Source organism: Phyllopteryx taeniolatus, chromosome 7 (genome assembly GCF_024500385.1).
Source record: "Phyllopteryx taeniolatus isolate TA_2022b chromosome 7, UOR_Ptae_1.2, whole genome shotgun sequence".
Lineage (NCBI taxonomy): Eukaryota > Metazoa > Chordata > Actinopteri > Syngnathiformes > Syngnathidae > Phyllopteryx > Phyllopteryx taeniolatus.
The window spans coordinates 16,057,828-16,082,806 of NC_084508.1; the positions used below are offsets into that span (position 1 = coordinate 16,057,828).

General features: G+C 39.5%; 1 protein-coding gene across 8 annotated transcripts; it reads left to right on the forward strand.

Moving 5' to 3' along the window:
• The first annotated feature begins 1,091 nt into the window (after positions 1-1,091).
• Positions 1,092-24,748, forward strand: swt1 (SWT1 RNA endoribonuclease homolog). Of its 8 annotated transcripts, XR_009789438.1 has the most exons (18): positions 1,093-1,458; positions 1,587-1,644; positions 1,879-1,943; positions 2,092-3,088; positions 3,169-3,298; positions 3,663-3,764; positions 3,956-4,147; positions 5,019-5,112; positions 5,724-5,959; positions 6,724-6,854; positions 7,031-7,169; positions 10,157-10,296; positions 10,386-10,516; positions 11,377-11,523; positions 14,075-14,141; positions 14,243-14,310; positions 16,118-16,245; positions 16,345-24,748. XR_009789438.1 is itself a non-coding variant. In XM_061779927.1 (17 exons), the coding sequence occupies exons 2-17, from the start codon at positions 1,591-1,593 to the stop codon at positions 16,125-16,127; spliced, it is 2,703 nt and encodes a 900-aa protein (XP_061635911.1). In that variant the 5' UTR covers positions 1,093-1,458; positions 1,587-1,590; the 3' UTR covers positions 16,128-24,748. The 8 variants fall into 8 exon arrangements, 6 of the variants coding, with proteins under 6 accessions (XP_061635911.1, XP_061635908.1, XP_061635909.1 ...); XM_061779927.1 differs by having other exon boundaries at positions 16,118-24,748; XM_061779924.1 differs by lacking the exon at positions 16,118-16,245 and having other exon boundaries at positions 1,093-1,136; positions 24,092-24,748.
• The last annotated feature ends 231 nt before the right edge of the window (positions 24,749-24,979 follow it).

The window sequence follows — 24,979 nt, forward strand, 5'->3', positions numbered from 1 at the left end:
AGAATATTCCTCAGCGGAGTTACAGTGTCACTATGTGGCACGGAAGGGTCATTGCAAGATAGCCATTGTTTTTCCACATCAGTTATTTTACTAATGTGGAAACTCAAACATTTGAAACATACATATATGGTGTACATGTAACGTTGACATTCATACTGCAGTCCAAAACATGCATGATAATGAATAGGAAAATGGATTGATAGATATTACTGATGGTTGTCATTGTAATGGTTAGTGTCAATAAAAACAATTTGGTCATATTTTGGATATTAGGAAAATAATGAAGACGGGTGACAAGAAAACGTACATGAGACTATGACTGAGAATGTCCAGAAATGTCGATGTTTAGAGAAAAAGGTGAGAATGACTTGAGAAAACAATGCAAAAGTGTAAACATGTGATTTTTTTTCCCCCCCAGGCCTTGTGTTGTAATGTCCCTCTAACAACTCAAAAACAATTTACAACAGTAAACAATAAACATAAGAGGTGTGTCAGGTCTTTTTGATGGCTGTGATGACACATACCATAGGTGACTGGTGAGTGGGAGGGCAAGGCAGGTTTGGGCTCTTATTTGTGTAGTGCATTTGGAAATTTGGAGCGCATTATAATTGCGCAAAAACGAAATGTATCCAATCCAACAATCTTTAATTCAGATTTGGTAGCTTGATTGGTAGCGTAATATTTCCTACATTTTTATAATATTATATATTGATATAATATTTGATTATTATTTGTGACTGGAATGTGCATGAAACCCTAATAAAGCAGATGTGGCCTGTGGTAGGCGCCCAGAAAAGTGTGTGATTTGCTGTGCACATTTGTATAAATAAAGTCAAGATGACCTCAAGGTAGCTCTTATCTCCCACTAACCTTCAGCTGTTTATTCCCCTCTGGTCGCCCCCCCCCCCCCCCCCCCCCCCCCCCCAGCCATATGTGTCTGTGTGCTCACCAAGCAAGGGTTTTCTTGAATTGCAGGTTTAAATTGGAAACAGTGGATCAATAACTCGGTGCAATTTGGTCGTTTACCTGTGCTTCTCCCCTATAGCCGATAGAGGCAGTAGTGTGTGGCATCAGCCAGAGCGAGATCAACAACACAAAAAGTCGCAATAGAAGAAGACGCGGCATCAGCTGATTTGGTATGTCAGTAGTGCAGTTCTGACAAATTTGGGACAAATTGATTTTACCAAGTAAAACGTGTTTTATCCTCAGTGTTTAATCTACACTGACAGTTTACATCTACAAAGAAGGCAATAACGCTCGTTCGTCTGCGATGTTTCACTGACGAAGGCTAGCATAAGAAAAGCGACCAACTTTTAAACGCTTACTATGGCCAGCCACCTACGAACAAAGCAACAATAGGTACACGTTACAATCCGAAGAAAACCAGCCAGTCCAATTGTTTGTTACTAATATGTTAACTCGCTGTCGAAAGGAATATCAACCAAGGTGGTAGTTATGGTAAGCATTTAACGTGAAAGACTGTAGCTAAAACCCATTACTGTTACCATACAGCTGTAGTACAGTCTGACCCAAGTGTGTACAGTACTTTCATTTTGGACTGACTTGATAGTGTCTGATATCTGCAGAAATATGTCTGAAAGCTCAAGAAAAAGGAAGCACAAGAGGTCCTCCAAAGAAGAGGAAGTAAGACAGAATTAACACTTTATTATATGTATTAGTTGTATCCTCTTGTTAGAAAGCATTTTACAGTAATAACTTGACTGTAACGTGATGAACAGCTGATGGATTAAATAATGAACTACTAAGGCATGCACAAGCAAACTAGGTATAGATTTTGACAGCAAGATCGTGTTTTTGGCAATTTCTTTTCCACCTTGTATTGTTGAGATGTGATACTATGCTTTTCTGTTATTTCAGACATCCAAAGATCAACAAAAGGGTGAGCGATCCAAGAGAAGGCCCAATGAAAACCAACACTCTAGGTTAGCTATAAGTATTGTAGTGTATTGCACTTTTAATGATGAGTGGCAATATTGATATGAACGAAACTAGTTGATTCATTTTTATTTATTTTTTTCAAATAATGACTAACCCTCTCATTACATTTCTTCTTCCACTTAAAAAAAACAGAGAGCATGCTTCTCCTCCTGTCGAAAAGGAGAAGCGCCAAATCAAAAAGGCTGTATACAAACTCCGTAGGCCTACTGGAGAAGAAACAGACAGGAGACAGGTCTCTCAGACAAATGTGGCCTATTCAAAGACAAAAAGATCCTCTGCTTCGACCCACAATGATTACCCTCATAAAGTGGAGCCTAATATTGCACGGAAAGATAAGGTTGACAGTGGGAGTAAAATAAAGGAAAGGAGACCGTCAAGATCCCAGAACATTAGGAATTCAGACACAGATCATCGTAGAGAAGAAAGAGGTTCTAAATGTAGTTCAGATAAAAAGTCTTGTCACATGAGCGGACTTAGATTAAAGAAGAAGCGAACAAGTCCCAGTAATATTTCAGAAGAGCAAAGGAAACGATGCCGGGATTTGCTGAAGAGTAAATGCAACGATATAGAAATACAGAAGACTCGAAAAGAGAGCAAAACAATAGAGACCAAAGAAAAAAGCCAGACCTCTCCTCACTCCAAGGACTCTATAAGGGACAAGCAAACAGAGTTAGTCAAAGAGACAAGTCAGGAGTTGTTGGTAAAAGAAAAAGAAATCTTAGATACAAAAACATCCACAGATTTCACCAGACAACAGTTTTCTATTTCAACCGAGCCCAAAGTCTCCTTTAAAATTGCTAAGTCGTCATATGCTCGGCCCAAAATAGCCTCTGCTCCGCCACCTGTACATTCCAACTTCAAGATACCAAAGAAGGTTAAGCCAAGGCTCGTGGAGACAAACACAGGTGAGAGGAGTGACGTTACTTCTACAAGCGGGACAGCCACATGTTCGACTGAGCACACCGTCTCTGAGGCCGCAACTGCAACAAGCAGCTTTAAACAGCCTCATAGCTGTGTGGACGTTTCTCGGAGTTTTTTAAAATCATTTGAAAAAAATGATGAGACTCCATCTTTGTCAAGTATCCCCCCCACTACAAGTGATGCCATCGCAGCGCCGACAAGTGACCAGGTGAGATATGACATGAAAATTGTGTTTTAAATTGCATTGAATGTTGACTGTTTTTGCTGCCAAAATATGCTTGACTCGAGATGCAAGTGGCAGAAGAGCTTCACCTTGCCCGGTCTGAGAGGAGACTAGAGGTGGATGTAATGCAGAGCTATGGAGAGCTCACCTGTATGGACATAGACACCCCAGAAGAGAGCGCTACATATTCTCTATGTAAGATCAATCATTTTGTGCGGAATGCCGACACGGATTAAAGGTCATGCCTTGGCACTGTCGAATGAAATGTGAGGTTTACACTCACAGATCTTTCCAATGGTTATCCATAAGCCATCCATGAACAATAAAGGATGTAATGCTCAGTTTTACATGACATGTTGCATTTAAACAATATTTTGTTATTATGGTTGCAGTTTGCAGTGGTTTAGCACTTACTTGTGTCTTGTGAATGTAGTTATGATGGCTTTTGCTGAAAAAAATTATGACTTTTAATACAATTTAATAGGCATGGGAAACATTTTAATTTAGCTCTAAACGTAAACTCTGTCATTTCACCTCAGGAACTTTTTACATTTTTCAGGCAAACAACCTGCTCAGCAAAATGTAATCCTTGTTCTGGACACCAACATTCTTCTCAGTCACTTGGATTATGTGAAAAAGATGCAATATCATGGCCTTGGAGGTGATTTTCATACCTAATGTACTTTTTCCCTGTAAATATATTTTTTATGTCACATTTATTATAAAAAGACCCTGTGACTGAGGTTGGAAACGTAATCAAAACAATTTTGATCGTATTGAGTTAACTTCTGAGTTCACTTGCATAATATGTTGCTATCTCACATACTTTATCCATGTTTTATGCATTTGTAGCTTTGGGTTTGCCAATTGTCCTGATCCCCTGGGTGGTGCTCCAGGAGCTGGATTCTCTAAAAAAGGGGAAAGGCCTCACAGGTTCTGTGGCTCATCTGGCCTGTCCCGCCATTTCCTACATTTACAACTCTCTGAAAAAGCGAGAACGACACCTTTGGGGGCAGTCAATGCAGCAGGCCGCTGAAAGTAACAGTGAGTGTGCAGTTAAATCCCTCGCATTTCTTATTTCATATGCAATTGTGCTTGTGTGTGTCAATTACATATTTAGTATGTATGAGTTCACATGACAATATGGAAGGGCAGCTTGGTGGGTATGTGGTTAGCATGTCTTTCTCACAGTTGTGAAGTTTGGGGTTTGAATCTAGGCTCTGACCTTCCACGTGGAATTTGGATTTTTCTCCTCGTGCTTGAGTAGGTTTTCTGCGGGTAATGTCTGGCTACCTTTTCACTTTCGCAAAACATGTGTTTTAGGTTAATTGAAGACTGTAAATTAGGTGTGAGTGTGAATGTTTCTTTGTCTATATGTGCCCTGTGGTTGGCTGGTGACCAGTGCAGGATGTACCCCACCTCTCTCCCGAAATCACCTTGGATAGGCTTCAACTCCCACGTGACTCTAATGAAAATGGATGGATGGAATGTTGAAGTGATTTTCTGCTAATCTAGAATATTATTTAAAGATAAATATTCGTTTTTAAGAAGAGGTATTTGACATTATAAAATGTGGTTATTACAATGTAATTTATTACAGTACTCTACAGTCACAATGTATACAATAATCCTGTACTTTGCTTGACTGTACTCCCCTTTTTGTCCAACAGGTGGTAATAGTACTCTTCTGATTTTCTGTAATTGATTAGCATAGCTTTTACCAACAATAATAACTCAAAAACAAAACATTCATGTTGTGCTTCCCTCTCCCACCCTCACCCTCATTTGTCCATTGACCCACTCTTGAGCTGTGTTGCAAATGCCTTTATCATTTGTCTTTTATGTGCTAGATTTGATTTCCTAAGGTGCTAAGTTTCTCGTTCTCTCCCCTTTCATTCTGTCTCTGTGCCCTCAGTTAGTCTGATGGCTGAGAATAATGATGACAAAGTGCTGCAATGCTGCCTACAGTATCAGAGTTTGTACCCAGGCTGTGTTCTCATCCTGTGCACGTGAGTTCTCCCTCCCCCCCAGATATACCACTTCTGCATTAGCCAGTCTACTGCAAATAATACACATGCATGTGACTTTGAGTAGCTTCAGGTGGATTGTGCCAGTTAGGGTGAATGAAAGGCCAGACAGGATCACTGAGAAAGAATAGAGTGAGAAATAACATGTCTAAGCATGTTTTTGGTTGTGATAGGCTCAGCCTTTGACTTATTGTTTGCCCTATACTGCTACTGTTTCCCTCTTTTGATACTGACAGTGTAGTTCTAATCAAGGATAATTCAATCGGACTGACAAGTCCTAATTGTCAATGTCAAAACCCTAAGTAAAATACACTATAGTTCAACATTAAAACCTGCTTTTTGCCTTCTTGTAAAATTTAGGTGTGCAAATTGGTGACACGTTCACACTATGACACTAAATGTAAAGTTAGTCGGTGTCCTGATAGCTTGATTTAGCACATAAGGACCGAGGAATCTGGAAGGCCAAACCCAAAGTTCCGGGACACTGGTCTTGTGAGATTGTTGACGTTTTGCAAGAAAGTTGTCAAGCATGATGCCAGTTTGAACTCTTTTACACTTTAACATTCTCTTGCCACTTTATTTTTCCACTGTAGAAATGATAAAAATCTATGCAGTAAGTCTGTCCTTAGTGGGGTTAAGGCCTTGAGCAAGATTGACTTGGAAGCAGAGGTTGAGAGCTCAAGACAGAACCTTAACCCCCTACAAAGCACTGTCCTCCAGAGACTTCCCCAAATGGACTCACCGATGTCCTCTCCGAGGCCAGGAAGGAGTTGTACACCAGTGGCATCTCGTACTCAAGAACGTCTGTCTTTATCTCTCCCAGAGGAAGGTGAGACAGCATCCCTCATCAAAAAAAGAAGTTACTTGGAATTCTCTGTCACGGGACAGTGGCAACAGCACATACCAGTGATGCACATTCCATGTCCACAGCCTGTTCTTGGGCTTTACTGGTTTGATTGCATAACCAATTATCTCTATCTCCATCCATGAAATGCTCTGGCAAAAAATCTAACACAAATAATGGCCACATTTTCTAGTAGAGTGCTAATTCAACGTGCTGTGTTTGAATTTATACAACTAATCATTCATGCTGGAATTAAATTTTTTATTTCATCCAACAATTCTTCTAAATCTGTAGGAATCATTTGGGGAAGGTCCCTTGTCAGTTCCAGGCTAAAGTAAGGTCCATCATGGCAAATTCGAATTAGTTTGGTGTGTAAAAACATAAAACCTTAACACCCATCAAACATATTTGGGATAAACTCAAACAGAGCTCTCGTACAACATATATGACCTCATAAATGTTCTTCTGGATAAATACACAATAATTCCCAGAGACACACTTCAAAGTGTTCCCAGAGGAGTGGTGGCTGTTTTTGTTTGCTTATAGGTAGGTTTTACTGTATAGTGAAAAACAGAAGGGCAACTTAATGTATTCCTATATTCTAAGGTCCTTAATGGCCAATTTAGTGTAAGTTCAGTCATTTCTGTCATGTTAGCATGTAAGTACATGCATGTGGAGATTAGCTTCTGTTCTCGCGACTGTTTGCAAGTCTTGTGCCTTCGCATGTTGACAGGTGCATCCAATTCCAGATCACAGAAGTCCCACAGTGGAAGAGAAAATAAATAGATGTGTCTCTGAGCTTGAAGACTGCCTGCAGGAGGTGCTGTCCAATGTGCTTGAGATGGAGATGAAAGCTTCTTATGATGACTTGTGGCAAGAGGTATGATTGCAACGTATAGAGCGTTTTACTTTCCAGGGGAACATGTTGGGTTACATGAGACATTGGAATGAGTGGTTAAGTGTCTTCTCAACTCTAAATTGCACGTGGTTTTGTTTCACACAAATGTGCAAGAATGTGTTCGAACGGGATTTTGTGAACTTTTTGTCTTTCAATAGATCGTCTACTTAAAGCCACCCTGGAATCTTCTTGACATTCTCCATTGTTTGAAAAAGCACTGGAGAGCAGTATTTGGCTTCATTGTCCCACGATCTTTGCTGCAAACAGTTTTAAATCTTATTGACTTCTTTAAACGAGGTAAGTCTGCACAGTAAGTGGATAGGGTGGAAGAACTATTTTCTTCAGGCTCCTAATTGGAAATATCAAGGATTCGACGAGTTTAATTGTCATACCAAAACACATTTACAAATAATATGGCACGCAATTACGGTAGATACCCAAGGCCCCATATTAGACCAATGACTTGCGAAATATAAATAGAATAGAAAATAAGATGAATAAATAAATAATATATAGTAAATAGTTTAAAAGATACAGTATTTCCTCTTTTTTATATTGTAGTCCTTTATAAAGATATTCGGGGTGAATATAATTTTTTTTTTTTTTTTTTTTGCATGCTCTCCCTGTGCTTGGGTATGTTTTATTCGGGTGCTCTGGCTTCCTCCCATTTTCTAACAACATGCATGTTAGGTTTGTTGAAGATTCTACTAGCTGGGCATGGCAGTGTATATCGTTGTTTGTCTGTACAGTATGTGTGATTGACTGGTGAGCAGTCCAGATGTACCCACCTTTCGCCCAAAGTAAGCTTGGATAGGTTCAGGCCCGTAGTCAGTAGCCCCGTAGCCCTAATGAGGACACGTATAGAAAATGGATAGCTGGATGGATATGGATCAAGTATCCAAATAATCAAGAGCTGTCAGAAAAACAGTAATATGAGAAGCAGTAGATCATTTGATCAGGTAATGAATCTGGTTAGACATTTTGCTTTTTTGTCATGTCACTCAGAATTGTGGCCGTATGGGGGATGCAGTCATTTTTTAATTCATTCATTTTAATTGTGAATACTGTAATATATCCATCCATTTTCTGAGCTGCTTCTCCTCACTAGGGTCATGGGCGTGCTGGAGCCTATCCCAGCTGTCATCGGGCAGGAGGCGGGGTACACCCTGAATTGGTTGCCAGCCAATCGCAGGGCACATACAAACAAACAACCATTCGCACTCACAGTCACACCTACGGGCAATTTTAGAGTCTCCAATTAATGCATGTTTTTGGGATGTGGGAGGAAACCGGAGTGCCCGGAGAAAACCCACGCAGGCACGGGGAGAACATGCAAACTCCACACAGGCGGGGCTGGTGATTGAACCCGGGTCCTCAGAACTGTGAGGCTGACGCTCTAACCAGTCGCCCTCCGTAACTACTGTAATATAATTTGTGAAAATGAATGATTATTCATTTAACTAACAATCTACTATATGTGTTTCGAAAATAATAGGAAACAGTGGACAAAAATAATGCAGTGTTACTGTTTTTTTTTTTTTTTTTTTAAAGCACATCCTAACCTCTGGGATCAGAGGTTGATCAGCTGCGAAAGTTGACAAAATAATCTTTTGGGGTTTTGGAGAAGTATATTTTCAGAGTCCTGAATAACCTGAGTCGTTTATTATTGAGCTTGCAAAATTCTTACAATTGTCGCAATGACTCTACCTGTTTAAATGCAAATGCTCACGAGTTCCAAATAGCTGACTGGGTTCTGACAGAACAAAAGACAAGACTGAGTCATCCCCTGCTGAAAAGCCCCAATCCGCTGAGGAATGACGTTTGCAGCACTGCACTGCACCAGAACTCCCCGGAACAACAGACAGAATTAGGTCACCTTCTAAAACAGGACAAGCTAATATGTGTCAGTACTATACTGCTGAGTCACCTTTTGCACTGCCTCTTCATCTAGCTCTCAATCCCTTTACTGTATCTAATTAAATTACCCTTAGTCACAAGGCGTGTGCAGAGAGCATCAGCCACTAATTCTCTGTGGCTGTGCATCTGGGTGTAGTTATGTACCTCACCACAAGCGCAATAGTTTTTCATTCCCCACCAAGAATGTTCATGTTGTTTGGTGTGTCCTTGATCCACAAGCACTATTGTGGACTTAAATGCAGCCTGGCTGTGTGCCACTATGGTCGAAAAGAGAGAGGTGTGATGGCGAAGGTATAGAAAAGCAACTGCTTTAATAGAAAAGGCTGAATGGTGTAAGAGGATGACAAAGGAAAATTATAGGGCTCTTGTTTGATTCAAATAGGGTGAAGTTGTGCTCATATTAAGCACAGCATTTAGAAGCAGTCATTTGAGAGACACTGTCAGAGGGGTATTAATTTAACAAATAATCCTTTTGACTGCTGTAGAATGTCTCATGTAGCTACATAATGTAATGTTGGGAACATGTCAGTATATTTTGAATTGTATTTCGGTAGGTCTCACTACTGTAGTCACAGTTTTGAAAGTATGTCACACATTTGTGCTGACAGTGTAAGGGGTATGTCAGAAAGTTCCAGGACTCGTGTCACAAAAGATGTATTTCAAAACGCAAACTGCAATTTTTAATGATGATCAACCAGCACGTCTACAAAGAGATCATGTGGCGTTTGCTTCATTCAGTGCGTGAGAAGAGGTGAGAGTTGTGGCAGGACAACCCATGGCTGCTTCACCTTGACAAGGCGCCTGCAGCCCTCAATAAGCTGAGCCTCCGACAATTCCTGGTCAAGAAGAACATTGCCATGCAGGAGCAACTTCCCTACTCTCCCAACCAGTTGTGTATTGTTTTCCTCTTTCCAAGCTCAATGGGATCATCAAGGGGACCCACTTTAAAGACGGGGACAAGCTCAAAATGGCTGTGATGATGGCACTGTGGAGGAACCATGAAGGCATGGCTGAGAAGGCTGGGAAAGTGTTTGACACTCCAGGGGGATTCCTGGAACTTTTCTGACACACCTCATAGTTATTAGGCTTTAAAACTGATTTGCTATGGTAAAATGTACTGCAACAAGCTACATAATGAAGTTTACCCAGGAGAGCGCACTAAGTGCACAGTATCTGGTTGCTCATCTTCCACAATTATAGTAATAAGCAAATCCTCCATTTGCTGTTCCTGCTCTACTATTATTTGACATAACTGCAAGCCAAATTGTGTATTTTATGACACATACAGCACGCAGAACGACATGATGGTTGCCTAAATGTGGATGACAACACCTTAAAGGCATTAATGTGTTGCTATGTTCTCCCAGATCAATCAAGGGACCGTAGTTCTACACTGATGACTATCCAAGAAGCAAAGGAGTTTGTTAGGGAATTTGCCAAAAGGTCAAGCCACGTTCCTCAGGCACTGACCACAATGGACAACATCGTCCACAAGCTACAACCTCAGGTCTGCTTAATGCACAAAGTGTTGTGGATTGTTCTATCCTCTTTGCTAACCAGTAAACAAGCTCTCCCAATTGAAATTTTCTCACCTAGCCTCAATCAGATGTCTGTGATGTTGTAATGAACGAGGATGATGAAGCCAAACAACTTCCTTCCTCTCATGTCCCTCACCATGAAGTCTGGGCCATGTTTGAGAACATCTGGTGTAAAGTCTGTGAGATAAGGTGAACATAGTAGCAGATGTATAGATTTTAATGCACAGGCTTCACAATTACGATGAATAGTTATACAAAATAATATAAGAGTAACTATAAATGTAAGTATTTCATATGCATTGTTTTATCTGTTCATTTGTTGGCATTTTTCAGTGTACAGTTTAAACCAAAAAAAAAAAAAGGCATGTTTTTTTGAACCATTAACATTGTATCGTCAAAGAGAGCAAGCCATTTTTAACACTTCCAATTGGCCAAACATTTGTAAGCATAAAAGACTCGCATGCAGACTGACCAGTAGTATATAATATTAAACTGATCAAATCTGGACATAGGATGTTTTGTACATGTAACATTTGTGTTATTTTATTATACAGTTAATTAAATTATGTTTGAATTTAATTAAATTAAAGAAAATTGAAAATAAGAATTAATTATTAATGAAGTTTTTTTTTTTTTTTTTTTTTTTTTTTTAAATTCCACAGCAGTTCACAGTGTGGATGAGGATGTGGATGAATGCAACAAAACCTGACAGTCCTCTTTTGCCACATTTTGTCATGGTTCTAATGGCAAGCTACGGTGTATGGTAGCCTTTTCGTCGCATTGTACTGGCATCCGTTGTGCACCGGGGGCCAAACCGTAGTGTGCCTTGAGCCAATTCACCCCACGTCCCATAAAGGACACAGTGAGCAAACCTGGCAAGACTTGAATACAGAGAAGGAAAAAATAGCCAAAATCCAATGCCTTGTCTCGATCAAACAGTGCTGCAGTGGCCACTGGGAACAAAGTGTAATCGCTGTTTTAAAACCGCAGTGAATGATTGGATGAAATTTGTCTGATACTGCATGTCTCCTTTTCTGTCGTTATTCCAGCTTGGAAGTGTTCAAAGCTCTGGCCTTTGATCCTCACACCAGACTGAGTGCCTTGCCTGTAGGAGGTCCTGCTCCACCACGGGATGCCGTGGTCTGTCTGAGCCAAATGTCCTCCATGGTCTCACAGCTGCTCCAAGCCTTCATCAGGTATTTGCGCCTACTTGCCTCGCTGTCCCAGTCCACATTCTGCCTCTCTATACATTAATATTCAGTGTATATTAAAATATACACATCCGTTCAAATGCCAGCTTTTTGTGATAGAAAAAAATTAGACCAGGATAAATGATTTCAAAATGTTTTCCACCATTAATGTGAACTACAGCCTGTACAATTTCATTAAAAAATGAATCATTTCAACAATAAACAACTGAGATAATGTGGTTGCAGAAGTGTGCACATACTCTTAAAAACTGGGGGTGTGGTTGTTCCGAATTAACCAATGACATTCAAACTCATGTTAAATGGGAGTTAGCACACAATTGACACCATTTAAAGTGTCTCCGAGTAACCCAAAATAAAGTTCAGATGTTCTAGTAGGCTTGTTGTCTGCACATTATTGGACATAATAATCTGGTGACGAAGCTTCACTTTGTGTCGCTGCCCTGGTTCCTCACCGCCATTCCGTGGTCCTGCTGCCTCTTGTATGCATGTTGAACGTATGAAGCAAGTAGCGTTAGCTTTGGCTATCGTCTTGAGGCTAACCCGAATGCGTGCCCGTTTATGCAGTCTGGCGGTGCCGGTTGCGGTTTCTCCTTTAACATGTGCGTCATCACAACATCATGTCTTGGACGGGATGTTTCGGTGATAAAAAGAATTTCAAACCGACACTGAAAATCCAGTGTTGAGCCATTTTTGGCATGTGAAAATTTTCGGTAACTTAGAAATTTGGACTGGCCCGAGCAGGCCACCGTCTATGCATACTATGCATTAATGTCGGACCCTGCTCTCTGCGGACCATGGCTTGTGCTGTGACTACAAAAATGTCAGGAAAAGCCTATTAGAAAAGCTTAACTTTATTTGGAGAAAATCAGAGGCACTTTAAGTGGTAGCAGGTGTGTGCTGACTCCCATTTAGTTTGAATGAATGGTTAAAAAAAGAAGTTTTGAAATGATATTGGTCTTGGTGTCATTATTTCTATCACGAAAAAAAATGGCATTTGAAAAGCAGTGTGTATATTTTTCTATTCACTGCAAGTCATTGTGAGACTTTCTCAAACCTCAGTCTTGGAAAAAACTAAAGAAAAATGTTTGCATGGAAGAGACAAAAGCCATTCTCATATCTTCACAGGTGTTATTTTCTTCAGCTGTGGGCCTGTCCTCACTTGTTTTTGCTTGTTTCTGTCTTATACACTCTTCCACAGCATACAGACCTTTCATTTTGAATACATTATAATCAGCTTGACCTTCGAGCTCATCTTATCACCTTTCCCATGATGCAGCAATACTCTTCAACATTGTTGAGCTACTTGTTCAGCTCACTGCGGTTATCTGCATCTCTTCTACAAGGCCTTGACAACATGGGCTTGTGACTTTGTTTAGAGCCTGTTTTTAAACTGCCACTCACTGCTTCACAGAATCCAAATGCACCATCAAACTTATCAGAACGTCATAAACCACTTAAAAAAACACTTCATACAAACGTAAAGATCATAATAATACGAGAGGTATACATACAAACGATCAGAGTTCACCGACACACTGGAAGATTTAATACATCCTGAATAAATAGTATGAGGAGAGCATTTGTTTGCAGTCAATCTCTGCCCGTTGAACTGTCATTTCCTGTTGGCATTCTGCAGGTAGGTCCAGAAGTATTTCAACATTAGCAGTTTTTTTATGGTTTGGGCTTCATACACCACCTCAATGGATTTGAGTAAAAACTTTCAAACGACTTTTTTTTTTTTCAGAGATATGTCATTTTGTGGAGATGTAGTAAATAATGCGATGAGAACTTGTCCGTTTACTCTCCACATAGACTGAGTGTTTTCACATCAAACAGCCATCCACTCCCTTTGAAGCCAACAACACCCTTTAAATCTCCTCACCCTCGCTTGAAGATACACGCCCCTGGTGAATAATGTCTTCCTCTTGTGGGTCACCACAATTTACCTTTCAGGAATTAGCCATTTTATGCAGAGTGCCCCCTTTTTCAGGGTTTTAAAAGTGTTTGGGCATTTCACTCATAAAGCCAGTGTGGAACCTTTCCTTGGTAATTCAAGACATCTAGAAATGCCCGTTTTGGAATCAGAATATTTGGATAGAAGAAACCGGTGTCCAAGAGAAGAGTTTGGTAAAGGAAAGTAATAGCTCAGTTCCAAAGTGGAGGTACTGTATCTGTGGTGGATGCAGTGTTAGGATGCCTTTTTAAAAATGCTAAGACTTCAAATTCAACTAATGACTCTTTTCAGCACTTTAAAGCCTATAAAATGTCCTCAAACTCTTCTGTGTAAGAATTTTTAACAGTGCATTAGAAATGTTTATTTTTCAAAAAAATACTCTTATCATTGATAGGTTTGTTAAAAAAAAACAAAAAACTTGCCAAATATGCTCTAACAATTGATAACTGGAAAAGTATGCTGTTATTTCCGTTGACTATTTAGGAAAATCTGAGAAAAATAGAATTTGCATAATAATTTGGAACACAGTTTATGTCTTCTATATATAACTTTCATATTTATATTTCATTTTATTCTTTTTAGTGTTCTGTCCTCTTCTCCTGGTTTGCAAGAAGTGCAGGTGCTTCTCAGCACGATCAAATCCAATAAGGTCAGTGCTTATTTGTGCTATCTTCTATTGACATTAGTTGTCTTAATTTAGTCAAGCTTAAGTTTTCAATTGAGTGTTAATACTTATGCACTGTGCTTCAGATGGTTGATGTTAATTCCAGACTGGCGGATACGGACCTACTCAGTTGTTTCTCACAGGAAGACTATAGGTAGGACACAAGCACCCAAAGTCCTCAACATAATTGAAAAAAAAAAGTAAGCTTTTAATTTCTCAGTGAAACAATAACAATTTTCATAATGTAAAGCGTTCAGGGTGTACCCTGCCTCTCGCCCAGAGTCAGCTGGCATAGGCTCCAGCACGCCCGCGACCCTAGTGAGGATAAGCGGTATGGAAAATAAATGAATGTTTTCTTGAATGTGTTGGGTGAGTGAGTTGTTTATAGGATGGAAGTCAATTCTGGATAAGGATTGATATATGTTTAACAAATACCAACTCGTCGTGTGTTTTACTGACTAAGTAGCTTTTTTGCAATGTTGCCAGTGTGCCAGTACCACCTTTCACATAATCCCAGAATTATATATTGACCCTTTTTTATATTTCTGCCTACATTCTTCAACCTTCTTTTAATGAAGTGGACCAACTGTGCCACTAAAATAAGAATCTTTAGAAAATGTAAGCGTCAACAATCATGCAGGTCTTACCACTTGTACGCCAAAAGTACATTTTAACACGTTAAATTTGCCTTAGCCTTAATTAGAAGCGTTAATCACTTCTGCTTTTATCAGAAGCCCACTGTCATGTTTCTGTTGCTCCATGTCCTGACAGGTTCAGTATGTGTGCCGTTTGTGTTCGAGCTGTTGCTCATCTTAAAAATCATAGTCGCAAAAACTTCTTCGACCTCGGATATCCTCGTCAGACAAACATTATCCTCCTTAATCTAAATATTGTAGTTTTTTGTTTGTATTTAGTTTTCTTCTGCTTATCATCTTAAATAACCTTCCGTTCACCTACAGTGCCGTGAAAAACTATTGGCCCTTTCTTATATTTTTGAAGTTTCCCCACTTTGAAGTTTAAGATCATCCAACAAATGTAAATATCAGACAAATATAACCCAAGTGAACCTAAAATGCTGTTTTTAATTTGCATTTACTAAGGGGGTAAAAACAATTCAGTTACATGGCCGTGTCAAAAAGTATTTACCCCTTTTGTTAAATCATTAATTAATTATGGCTAATCAATATTTTTTATTAATTTTCACTGATCACACCCAAGCATGATTACTTTCAGACCTGTTCAATCAAGAAAACACTTAAACAGAATCTGTCCTGTCAGACAAAAGATCTAAAAAAGCTGCAACAAAATGATACAACCCAAAGAAATTCCAGAACCTTCAAGAAACAAAGTTATTGACATCAGTTTGGAAAGCGCTAGAAAAGCCATTTCTGAAGCTTTAGGCTTCCAGTGAACCATAGGGACAGGTATTATCTTCACATGGAGAAAACATGGAACAGTGGTGAACCTTCCCAGGAGTGGCCGGCCGACCAAAGATTACACCAAGAGAATAGCAATGGCTCATCCAGGAGGCAACAAAAGACTACAGGACAACTTCTAAAGAACTGCAGGTCGCCATTGCCTCAGTTAAGGTCAGTGTTCATGACACAGGAATAAGGAAGAGACTGGGCAAAAAATGGCATCCATGGCACAGTTCCAAGGCGCAAACCACTGCTGACCAAAAAGAACGTAAAGGCGCGTCTCACTTTCGCAAAACAAAAACATCTGAATGATTCCCAAGACTTTTGGGAGAATATTATATGGGCTGACAAGATGAAAGTTGAGCTTTTTGGAAGGTGTCTCGTTACATCTGGCGTAAATGTGGCACAGCTTTTCAGAAAAAGAACATCATACCAACAATCAAACATGGTGGTGGTAGTCTAATGGTCTTGGGCTGCTTTTCTCCTTAAAGACCTGGTTAACTTGCTGTGATTGATAGAACCATCAATTCTGCTCTTTAACAGAAAATCCTGAAGGAGAATGTTCAGCCCTCAGTTTGAGACTTCAAAGCTGAAGGTCACTTGGGTTCTGCAGCAGGATAACGATCCAAAACACAACTCCGGTTTCCTCCCACATCCCAAAAACATGAAGGGTAGGTTAATTGAAGACTAATAAATTGCCCGTAGGTCTGAATGTGAGTGTAAAGGGTTGTTTGTTTATATGTGCCCTGCGATTGGCTGGCGACCAGAAGATAGCTGGGATAGGCTCCAGCACGCCCGCAGTACAGAAAATGGATGGATGGACAGTGCCCAACGGCCCATCCTATTCTACACAAAAACAAATCATCTGTTTTTGTGTAGAATTGCAGCTTTTTGTGTGACTGCAGGTTGAACCTAGCAGCTGCCATGGAAGCAAGCCAGAGTTCTATTTGTTTCCCCACCTTTCCTGTCCTCCCTTCGTGTCCTCCCTTAAAGTCTTGTTCTGATTATTTCATAAGAGCACAAGATTTAAACTTTTCACTTTCATTCATGCAATCTCCATTGGTAATATTTTATTTTAAAATCACACTTTACCAATATTTTTACACAATTAATTAAGTGTACACTGAGGTTTTTAAGCAGTCAAATGTCTGTAGAGCCAAAATGTATCTAAAGGTTCCTTCAGTTTAAACAGTTTGTTTACACATTTACCCAACACGTCATTGCTTCTGTCAGCTCAAATTCACACAGGAGTTAACGCATTTCCGATTGAAGCTTTTACTTTGTGAGCACATCAACACAGATGTTAAATATTTGACTTCTGCTGTGCCCGCAGAAGTGCTGTGATGCCATCAGTAGAGTGAGAATCCTCGTAGCTGTATTTACTTTGCTCACCTTATTTGACTGCATAATATGTGACATTATAATTACCATTTCAGGACTCTTATTTTAATAATACGCTGGCGCAAATGATACAGTAAATACAAATATAAAAACAATCAGAAAAGAAAAGAAAATTATATTCAAATATTCAAAGGGTCTCTCACACTGATGCAGCACAACAACAACAATAAACCTGCTATTAAATGAATTCCACGTTATCATTGTAAAAGCACAATTCTTTTTGATCTAGCACTTTGCGTGGATCTGATTCAATTGTCAATGGGTACCTAATGAAATGTAAAGTCTGAATTAGATGTGTGCTGAGCAAGCCTCATATCACTGCTACCTGTTCATGTGAATGCAAGTGCAGTGTTAGCATCATTATTTTACTTTCGTAACATTCCCTACACAGTCTTAGGTATTAGTCCAACAACCTTAAAGAGCTGTTTGAGTATGAAGATTATAAGAACAGTTTTAGGTAAAATGTATGCTGTCTGAAGAAAATCACAGTGCCTTTTGTAAATTGGCTTTGTTAGAACCAGGACAAATGGAGAAAGCTGGACGTCATTAGTTTTTCATCTCAAAACAAATGATGGTAAACTAAATATTTTGTGACAACATTTTCAACGCAAAACCCTCCAATGAACTCCAAACCCTTTGTGTGTGTGTGTGTGTGCGTGTGCACGCATGTGCGTGTATCTCTATGTGTGTGTTTGTCCCCGTGTGTTTGAATGACTGTGACACTTGTGTTGAGAATTATGTAACATTTATTTTGGAGAACCGGATTCTAAAAATTGGGCCAGTTTCCTAAACCAACTGTAGCGAATAATTAACCTCACATTATGAAACAATCGAGTCACATGTTGAGTTGACAAGTGGAAGAAGGCTAAATGAATTCACGATGAAAACGGTGTGAACAGCCAACACGTGGTGTGTCCTCCTCCTCTCCCTGAACACACCATCGTGTTCCCTCGTTGCATCTGCTGCTTGGCAGCCTTTGCCAAGGATGTACTGCAGTCAGTGTGACCTTTTATTCCAGCTCTTTTGTCTTATGGCAGAAGGGCGCTAATGTCTACCGTCACATAGAATTCTTTCACGAATGACTTCCCATTCAGTGTTACCGTACAGGGTTTTTCCCCCTTTCAACTCACACACAATTAGATCAATAGCAGCGGACGTGGGTGATTTCATCAACTTTTGTTAACAGGAAAACAGCTCTGTCTAGCGGAGCTGTTTGTTTTATTCCATGTATTCATTTGTAGAGTATGCTTATGTTTAACTTAAACAGTAGTTATGTTGAAATTTAAATATATATTTTTTTGTTTTTGTTGGTTTTATTGACATTCTTTTTCAGGATTTTCTATTTTTTTCATTTATTTTATTCAGTTGTATATTCTTATTTTAAGGTTAAACTTTATGTAACCCATTGGCTAATAATAAATGGGTCATTTTTGCTCATACCTACTGTTGCTGACCATTGTTTTCTGTTTGAGTAATATCACGTGACTGAATCCGGCCAATACGCAAGGCTGTAATATCGGTATGGTATAAGAACTGAAAACGTTGTATCGGGACATCCCTAATTTTGTTTGGGGGTTTAGATCAGGGGATGTCGTCGAGCTTTGTCAACTGTGGCCCTGTGAAGTCTTCTGATACAAATAAAGTGGACTTGACATAGGGCCTATTATTATGCCAATCAAAACAAATAGACAGCTTTTCCTATTTATTTATCATTCTTTTGTATGCTGCTCTATATCATAGACTATAATAGCAGGGTTGTCGAAGGGGGCGAACTACTAAAATCAGATCACACTTAATATAATAATACATAATATAGTTTTCCTTTGTTTTAAAGCAAAACAAGCATATTAAAATCTTTAGCGTGAATGAATTTTTTTTTTTTATCATTTTACAAAACAACCTCAGATTTCTTCATCAATTACCATTCTATTTTCTACATGAGCATAATAATTCTCAAAATCATCCTTAGTCCCCACCACCACAATATTTTTTCACTTTCAATTTCAACCTGCAGGCCAAATTGTACTCCCGAGTAGCATGTTTGACATCCCTGATGGAGAGCAATTTAATTTTCTCACCTGGGCAACTCCAGAGTGGAAGAGAGTCCAACCCCTCTGAAGAGGACTGGTACCAGAGCCCAAGCTGTGTTTGGAGGCGAGTCCGACTATATCTAGTCGGAACTTCTCGACCTCACACACCAGCTCGGGCTCCTTCCCTGCCAGAGAGGTGACATTCCACGTCCCTAGAGCCCGCATCTGTAGCACCCGACCCCTATGGCCCCTCCCACAGGTGGTGAGCCCATGGGAAGGGAGACCCACGTTATCCTGTCGGCCTCTGCCCCAGACAACTTAGCTCCTAGGATCATTGGGACACACAAACCCCTCCACCACGATAAGGTGACGGCTTCCAGGAGGGGACTGTATTGATGAATAAATAAAAATGGGTTCTGGGAAAAAGGGCACTTATCTCACCCAGGGCAAAAAAGCTTATGTTGGAGCACCGCTATGGGTCTTCATAAACCAGGAACCCCTATACCTTAGTTGTCAAACTCAAGGACAGGGGGCCACAATTGGCCCACCACTTCATTTTGTGTGGCCAAGCCCGTGAAAGTAAATCATTTGTGTCAACTTCCATGACTCTTGCTAAAATATGTACCAAATTTCAATTCATCCATGCATCCATCCATTTTCCGTACCGCTTATCCTCACTAGGGTCACGGACGTGCTGGAGCCTATCCCAGCTACATTCGCGTGGAAGGCGAGGTACACCCTGAACTGGTCGCCAGCCAATCGCAGGCCACATAAATAAACAACCATTCGCACTCGCATTCACACCTATGGCCAATTTAGAGTCTTCAATTAACCTACTATGCATGTTTTGGGGACGTGGAAGGAAACCGGAGTACCCGGAGAAAACCCACACAGGCACAGGGAGAGCACGCAAACTCCACACAGGCAAGGCGATTTGAACCCGGGTCCTCAGAACTGTGAGGCAGATGTGGTTGCCAGTCATTCACGGTGCCGCCTCAAATCATTATAAATAATATTGAGATATTGCAAGCATTTGTTTGTTACCAAAACCCTTTTTACAGTAACTTGAACAGTAGTTAAAGAGATTTGAAACTTGACTTCTGATTTCAAAACTAGCTATACATTGGTGTGTTTAGTATGTAATACTATGATGAGGTGATCAACCATTTATATGGTTTGGCAGTCATAACGGCCCTCTGCGGGAAACTGTACCAACAATGTAGACTGGGACAAAAATGAGTTTGACACCCCCTGGCCTATGAGGTTAAGGTTACGGGTTAGATGAAGATGCTTTACAGTCAATGATTGTCTGAAGTCTGGAGGCTATGAGCATCGCCCCTGGAGATGCTTTTTCAGCCCCTCAATGCACCTCACCTGCTGCTAGTTTGTTACTGGTTTTATCTACATTTAGTGAAAAGCATACGCTATTGAGTTGAAGTCATGGAAGTGTCAATATATTGGTCTTAAAAAAGTCAAACATTTCTTTTATAGTATATTTATGGTTGCTATTCCTCCACACTGCGACACGTGAAAACGCATGGCTTAGCGTCATCTGAGGAAATTGGTGGCAATGAAAAATCCCACTTGACCTAACCTATGAACGTCTCTATACAGCGGCTGAAATACGTATTTAACATGTCACCATTTTTCTCATATATATTTCCAAAGGTGCTATTGACATGAAAATGTCACCAGATGTTGGGAACAACCCAAGAAATCCATGCATACAAAGAAAGTAGAACAAACTGTTTTCCTTGTGGCAACAGTACCTGCTAATTCCAGGTCTTTTTGAAGCTCTCCACAGGTGGTCCTTGGCTCTTGGACAACTGTTCTGATTATTCTTCACACTCTTATGTCAAATATCTTCAGAGGAACACTTAATCTAGGCAAATTTATGGTGGTATGATTGGCTTTCCACTTACGTATTGTGGCCCCAACCGTGTTCCCTGGAACGTTCAGAAGCTTAAATATGCGCCTGTCATCAATGCCATCGTTATGTTTTGCAACAATTACTTTGCGATGGTCTTGTGACAGCCCTTTGCTCTTACCAATCATTAGATGTGTCTTGACTCACATCTTGGCAATGAGACCTTTTTGTAGGCCATCAATTAGGACTGAACGAGCTGATATTCATTTGCACTCAAAAGGGGCTGGATTGCTTTTTGATTATTGATAGAGTTTACGTGATTTTCATGGCTTTTTGCACCTCCCTTTCTTCATGTGTTCAATACTTTTTCCCTGTGTCATTTCACATTTTTACACACAACTTAATTTCAGAGCGTATTTGTTCTACTTTCTTTATATGTATGGATTACTTGGGTTGTTCCCAACATCTCTTGAAATTTTCAGGTCAATCGCACCTTTGAAAGTAGTAGTAGTTTAGTGAGAAAAATGACGTCTTACATATTTCAGCCGCTGTACACCTCAAGTGATCATAATGCACATTCATAATGCATATTGATATTGCACTTTCAATTAATACTTTTTATACTGTATATACCATAGTTGTATTTAGCTTTTTATATTTATGTTATTATTTGTACTGTCTTTGTAGCACTGCGGGCCTTTGAGTACCGTCATTTAAATCCTCTGTATGTGTTACGCATAACTCGTATTTGATGACGTTAAATTCGACAAAATTTCACAAGACTTGCAACTTGACTTGGACTTGAACAGCAATGACTCGTGACTTCACTCAGACTCGAGCCCATTGACTTGAAAAGACTTGCCCATTTATTTGAAAAGATTTGCCATTTTTACTGAAGTATTGAGATACAAACACTCCACCGTTCTCTCAATAGCTCAACATGCCAAAGTCTAGTTGATGACAGGAATTTCAGTACTATAACGTTGATGTTCTCAACAGATATCGCTCAGGTGGAAGTGTCCTACCATTCGAAAGGTTTATTAAACCTTATTTATTTTAACAGTTAACGCCCTGTTGGGTACACTCATATAGAGGAATTGACCAGGAGGTCACTCTTTCAGACACTACCTACAGTAATGTTTTCATTTAAAAAAAAAAAAAAAAAAAAACACACACACACACAGTGCAACATAAATAAATAATAAATTACATAAGGTACACATTCGACGAAGTACTGGTAACATACCCAAAAACGACAGTGACAATTAATGTACCAAGAAGGACGTTAATTATTGCAAAAAATATATATAATAATAATAATAATCCGCTTTGCATTGTGGGTTCGCGCGTCTTGACGTTACGTCTGCTCGTTTTTGTTAGCATTAGCAGCTAGCTGTGCGAACAGTCACACAAATAGTTACACTGTAGGCCAGGCATGCCTAACTGTTCATTAGAGTCTGGTTTATTCAGTGTAGTGTTCTCAAAAATCAGCATTGTATTTCTTTTTTTAATTCATTTTATTTACCGATCAGCACACAGCTACCATGTATTCAACATGAAGCAACATTCTTCTTCGTGCCCTTTTCTTCTCCCTGTTATTTACGTAATAATTTAGTTGTGCCCCCTAGTGTTCTGACTGAGATAACACAGTTGAATAAAATTGTCCCTTTTCGATAAGATGACAAACTTGTGTTCCTTTTTTAAATCAATGCCTTGTTTTGATACTCACAGGAAATGCCAAGTTTAAACTGAAATCTATTTATATGTGTGTTTTATTTATTTTATTATCCTCACGAGAAATGTTTGTAGACAAGAAAATGCAGTTTCCTGCTAAACGCACAATGTGAATTTAAGAAAAATACTGTTACCGAAAAGAGGGGCGGCACGGTGGACGACTGGTTAGCATGTCTGCCTCACAGTTCTGAGGACCTGGGTTCAAATCTGGCTTTGCCTGTGTGGAGTTTGCATGTTCTCTCCGTGCCTGCGTGGGTTTTCTCCGGGTACTCCAGTATCCTCCCACATCCCAAAAACATGCATGGTAGGTTAATTGAAAACTCTAAATTGCCCATAGGTGTCAAGTTCAGGGTGTACCCCGTCCCTCGCACGAAGATAGCTGGGATAGGCTCCAGCACGCCCGTGACCCGAGCGAGGATGACCGGTATGGAAGATGAACGAATGAATGAATCTAAAAGAGGAAACCAATAGGTCGCTCATTATTAAGTGAAATGTCTCATTTTCTCTTGTGTATTCACGATTGCTCTTTAACCAAAAACAAATATGTATCTTAGCCGATTACGTGATTATTCTATAGAATTGTCAGTAGGACACTCGATTACTAATTGCAGCACTTCTGGATAACATTCTCATTTGCACAGGTCTGTTTAATATAATTTCAGAAATAAAGTGAGAAAAAGTAAGTCATAGAATGTTGTGTAATTTTTTTCATTGAATAACTGAAAATGAAAATCAATCTGTTTTGAAGGAGAAAAACTAAGCGCACCCCCCTTGACAATCTGCTTTGAAGGAGTAAAAACTTTGATCAGCCCACTAGTGTTCTTATAAAGGTTCAATACACTTAATTAAATTTGTTTTGATAAATGAATATGCATTTTAAATATATTTAATCTTATATATATAAAATATATAAGTATATTCATCCATCCATTTTCTGAACTGCTCATCCTCATTAGGGTCACGGGTGTGCTGGCATCTATCTCAGCTGACTCCCGGTACACCCTGAACAACCATTTGTACTCCCATTCAAACGTACGGACAATTTAGAGTCTTCAATTAACTTGTTTTTGGAATGTTGGAGGAAACCAGACTAAGTATATAGTATGTTATAATGACTTAAAACTCAAAGTGTAGGACTTGCGACTTGACTCGGGACTTGCCTGTCTCAACTTGGGACTTGACTCTGGACTTGCTTGTCTTGACTTAGGACTTGACTCGGACTTGAGTGTAAAGACTTGAGACTTGCAAAGCAATGACTTGGTCCACCTCTGGGTATCAGTGTTCTTTTGATTCTGTTGATATTGTGAAATATGTTGTTTAAATCAAAATAAATGAGTATGATTATCTATTTGAGTTCTTATTGCCAGTTACTATGAAAATGAGTTAAGGCAAATACATGGTATGTAGGCCCATTTAGCTCATGGAAATTGCATTCCCATGTGGATGTCTCTCTTTCTTCTGTTTTGAATTATTTTGTGTCCTTAGAGAGAAGCTAAGAGTTGGTGTCAAACAGCTGACAGAGCTAAAGGAGGCACTGGACCACTGTGTTCAGACCACGGATCAGCATGTCACTCTAAACCTGTAGTGGTCCCCAGAGCAGTGAGACCAGGTTTGGGTCACGGCTCAGGTTTGACTGACATCACTAGTGCTCATATCACAGTCTATCTCTGAAAGTTAACACCATGCTAAATCCTGTCAGTGCTTAGTGTGTTTACATTGGGCTGAAAAAGTGATACAAAAGTGAGTTTGTTTCATAGCCATCATTGTTTTGTCCAGCAGATATTGAGTACAGAACACTCCATTTTATAGCAACTAATCTGCAACAGGTTTGGTTGTCCATGCTCCCCATCCACGATTTAAAGGCCTGTTTTATTGTTCATATTAGTTGTTTCATAAAATGCAATTATCGTCTTATTTGTTTCTTCAATTGTGGTCCAAAATGTAGTTTGGTTTATTTATTATTTTGTATTTTTCTGGACCGTATGGATTTCTTAACATATCCAAAAGATTTTGTTTATAAATAATTCTCAAACTACATATTTCTCTTTGTAAAAGGTAAACCTTTTGATAATGCTGCTGTTGCACATCAACTGTTGCTTAACGCAACAGTATTTAGCTGTATGATTAAAAAATAAAATGGTTTGTCAAGTGTTTTTATTCCCTACCCCAGCATATTCTGAATGTACAGTATATTGTTCATATATGGAAGGGATGATAGTCTCTAGCAATGTACTTGTCATTGATCACTTGGTGAGGGCTGTGCCATGTTAGATTGAGTGACTAAATGCTGTCAATTTCATGAAATCTTTCATCTGTCACTCACTTTGAAGAGCACACATGATCCATGCTAAGGGTGCATGTGTCTGAGTGGTG

What these genes read in the sequence shown, in the direction of transcription:
- swt1 (XM_061779924.1), top strand. Translation starts at nt 1,591, where the DNA reads ATGTCTGAAAGCTCAAGAAAAAGGAAGCACAAGAGGTCCTCCAAAGAA. An exon ending in AATGAAAACCAACACTCTAG is followed by an intron (nt 1,944 to 2,091) that starts GTTAGCTATAAG and finishes TAAAAAAAACAG; the next exon opens with AGAGCATGCTTCTCCTCCTG. An exon ending in GCAATATCATGGCCTTGGAG is followed by an intron (nt 3,765 to 3,955) that starts GTGATTTTCATA and finishes ATGCATTTGTAG; the next exon opens with CTTTGGGTTTGCCAATTGTC.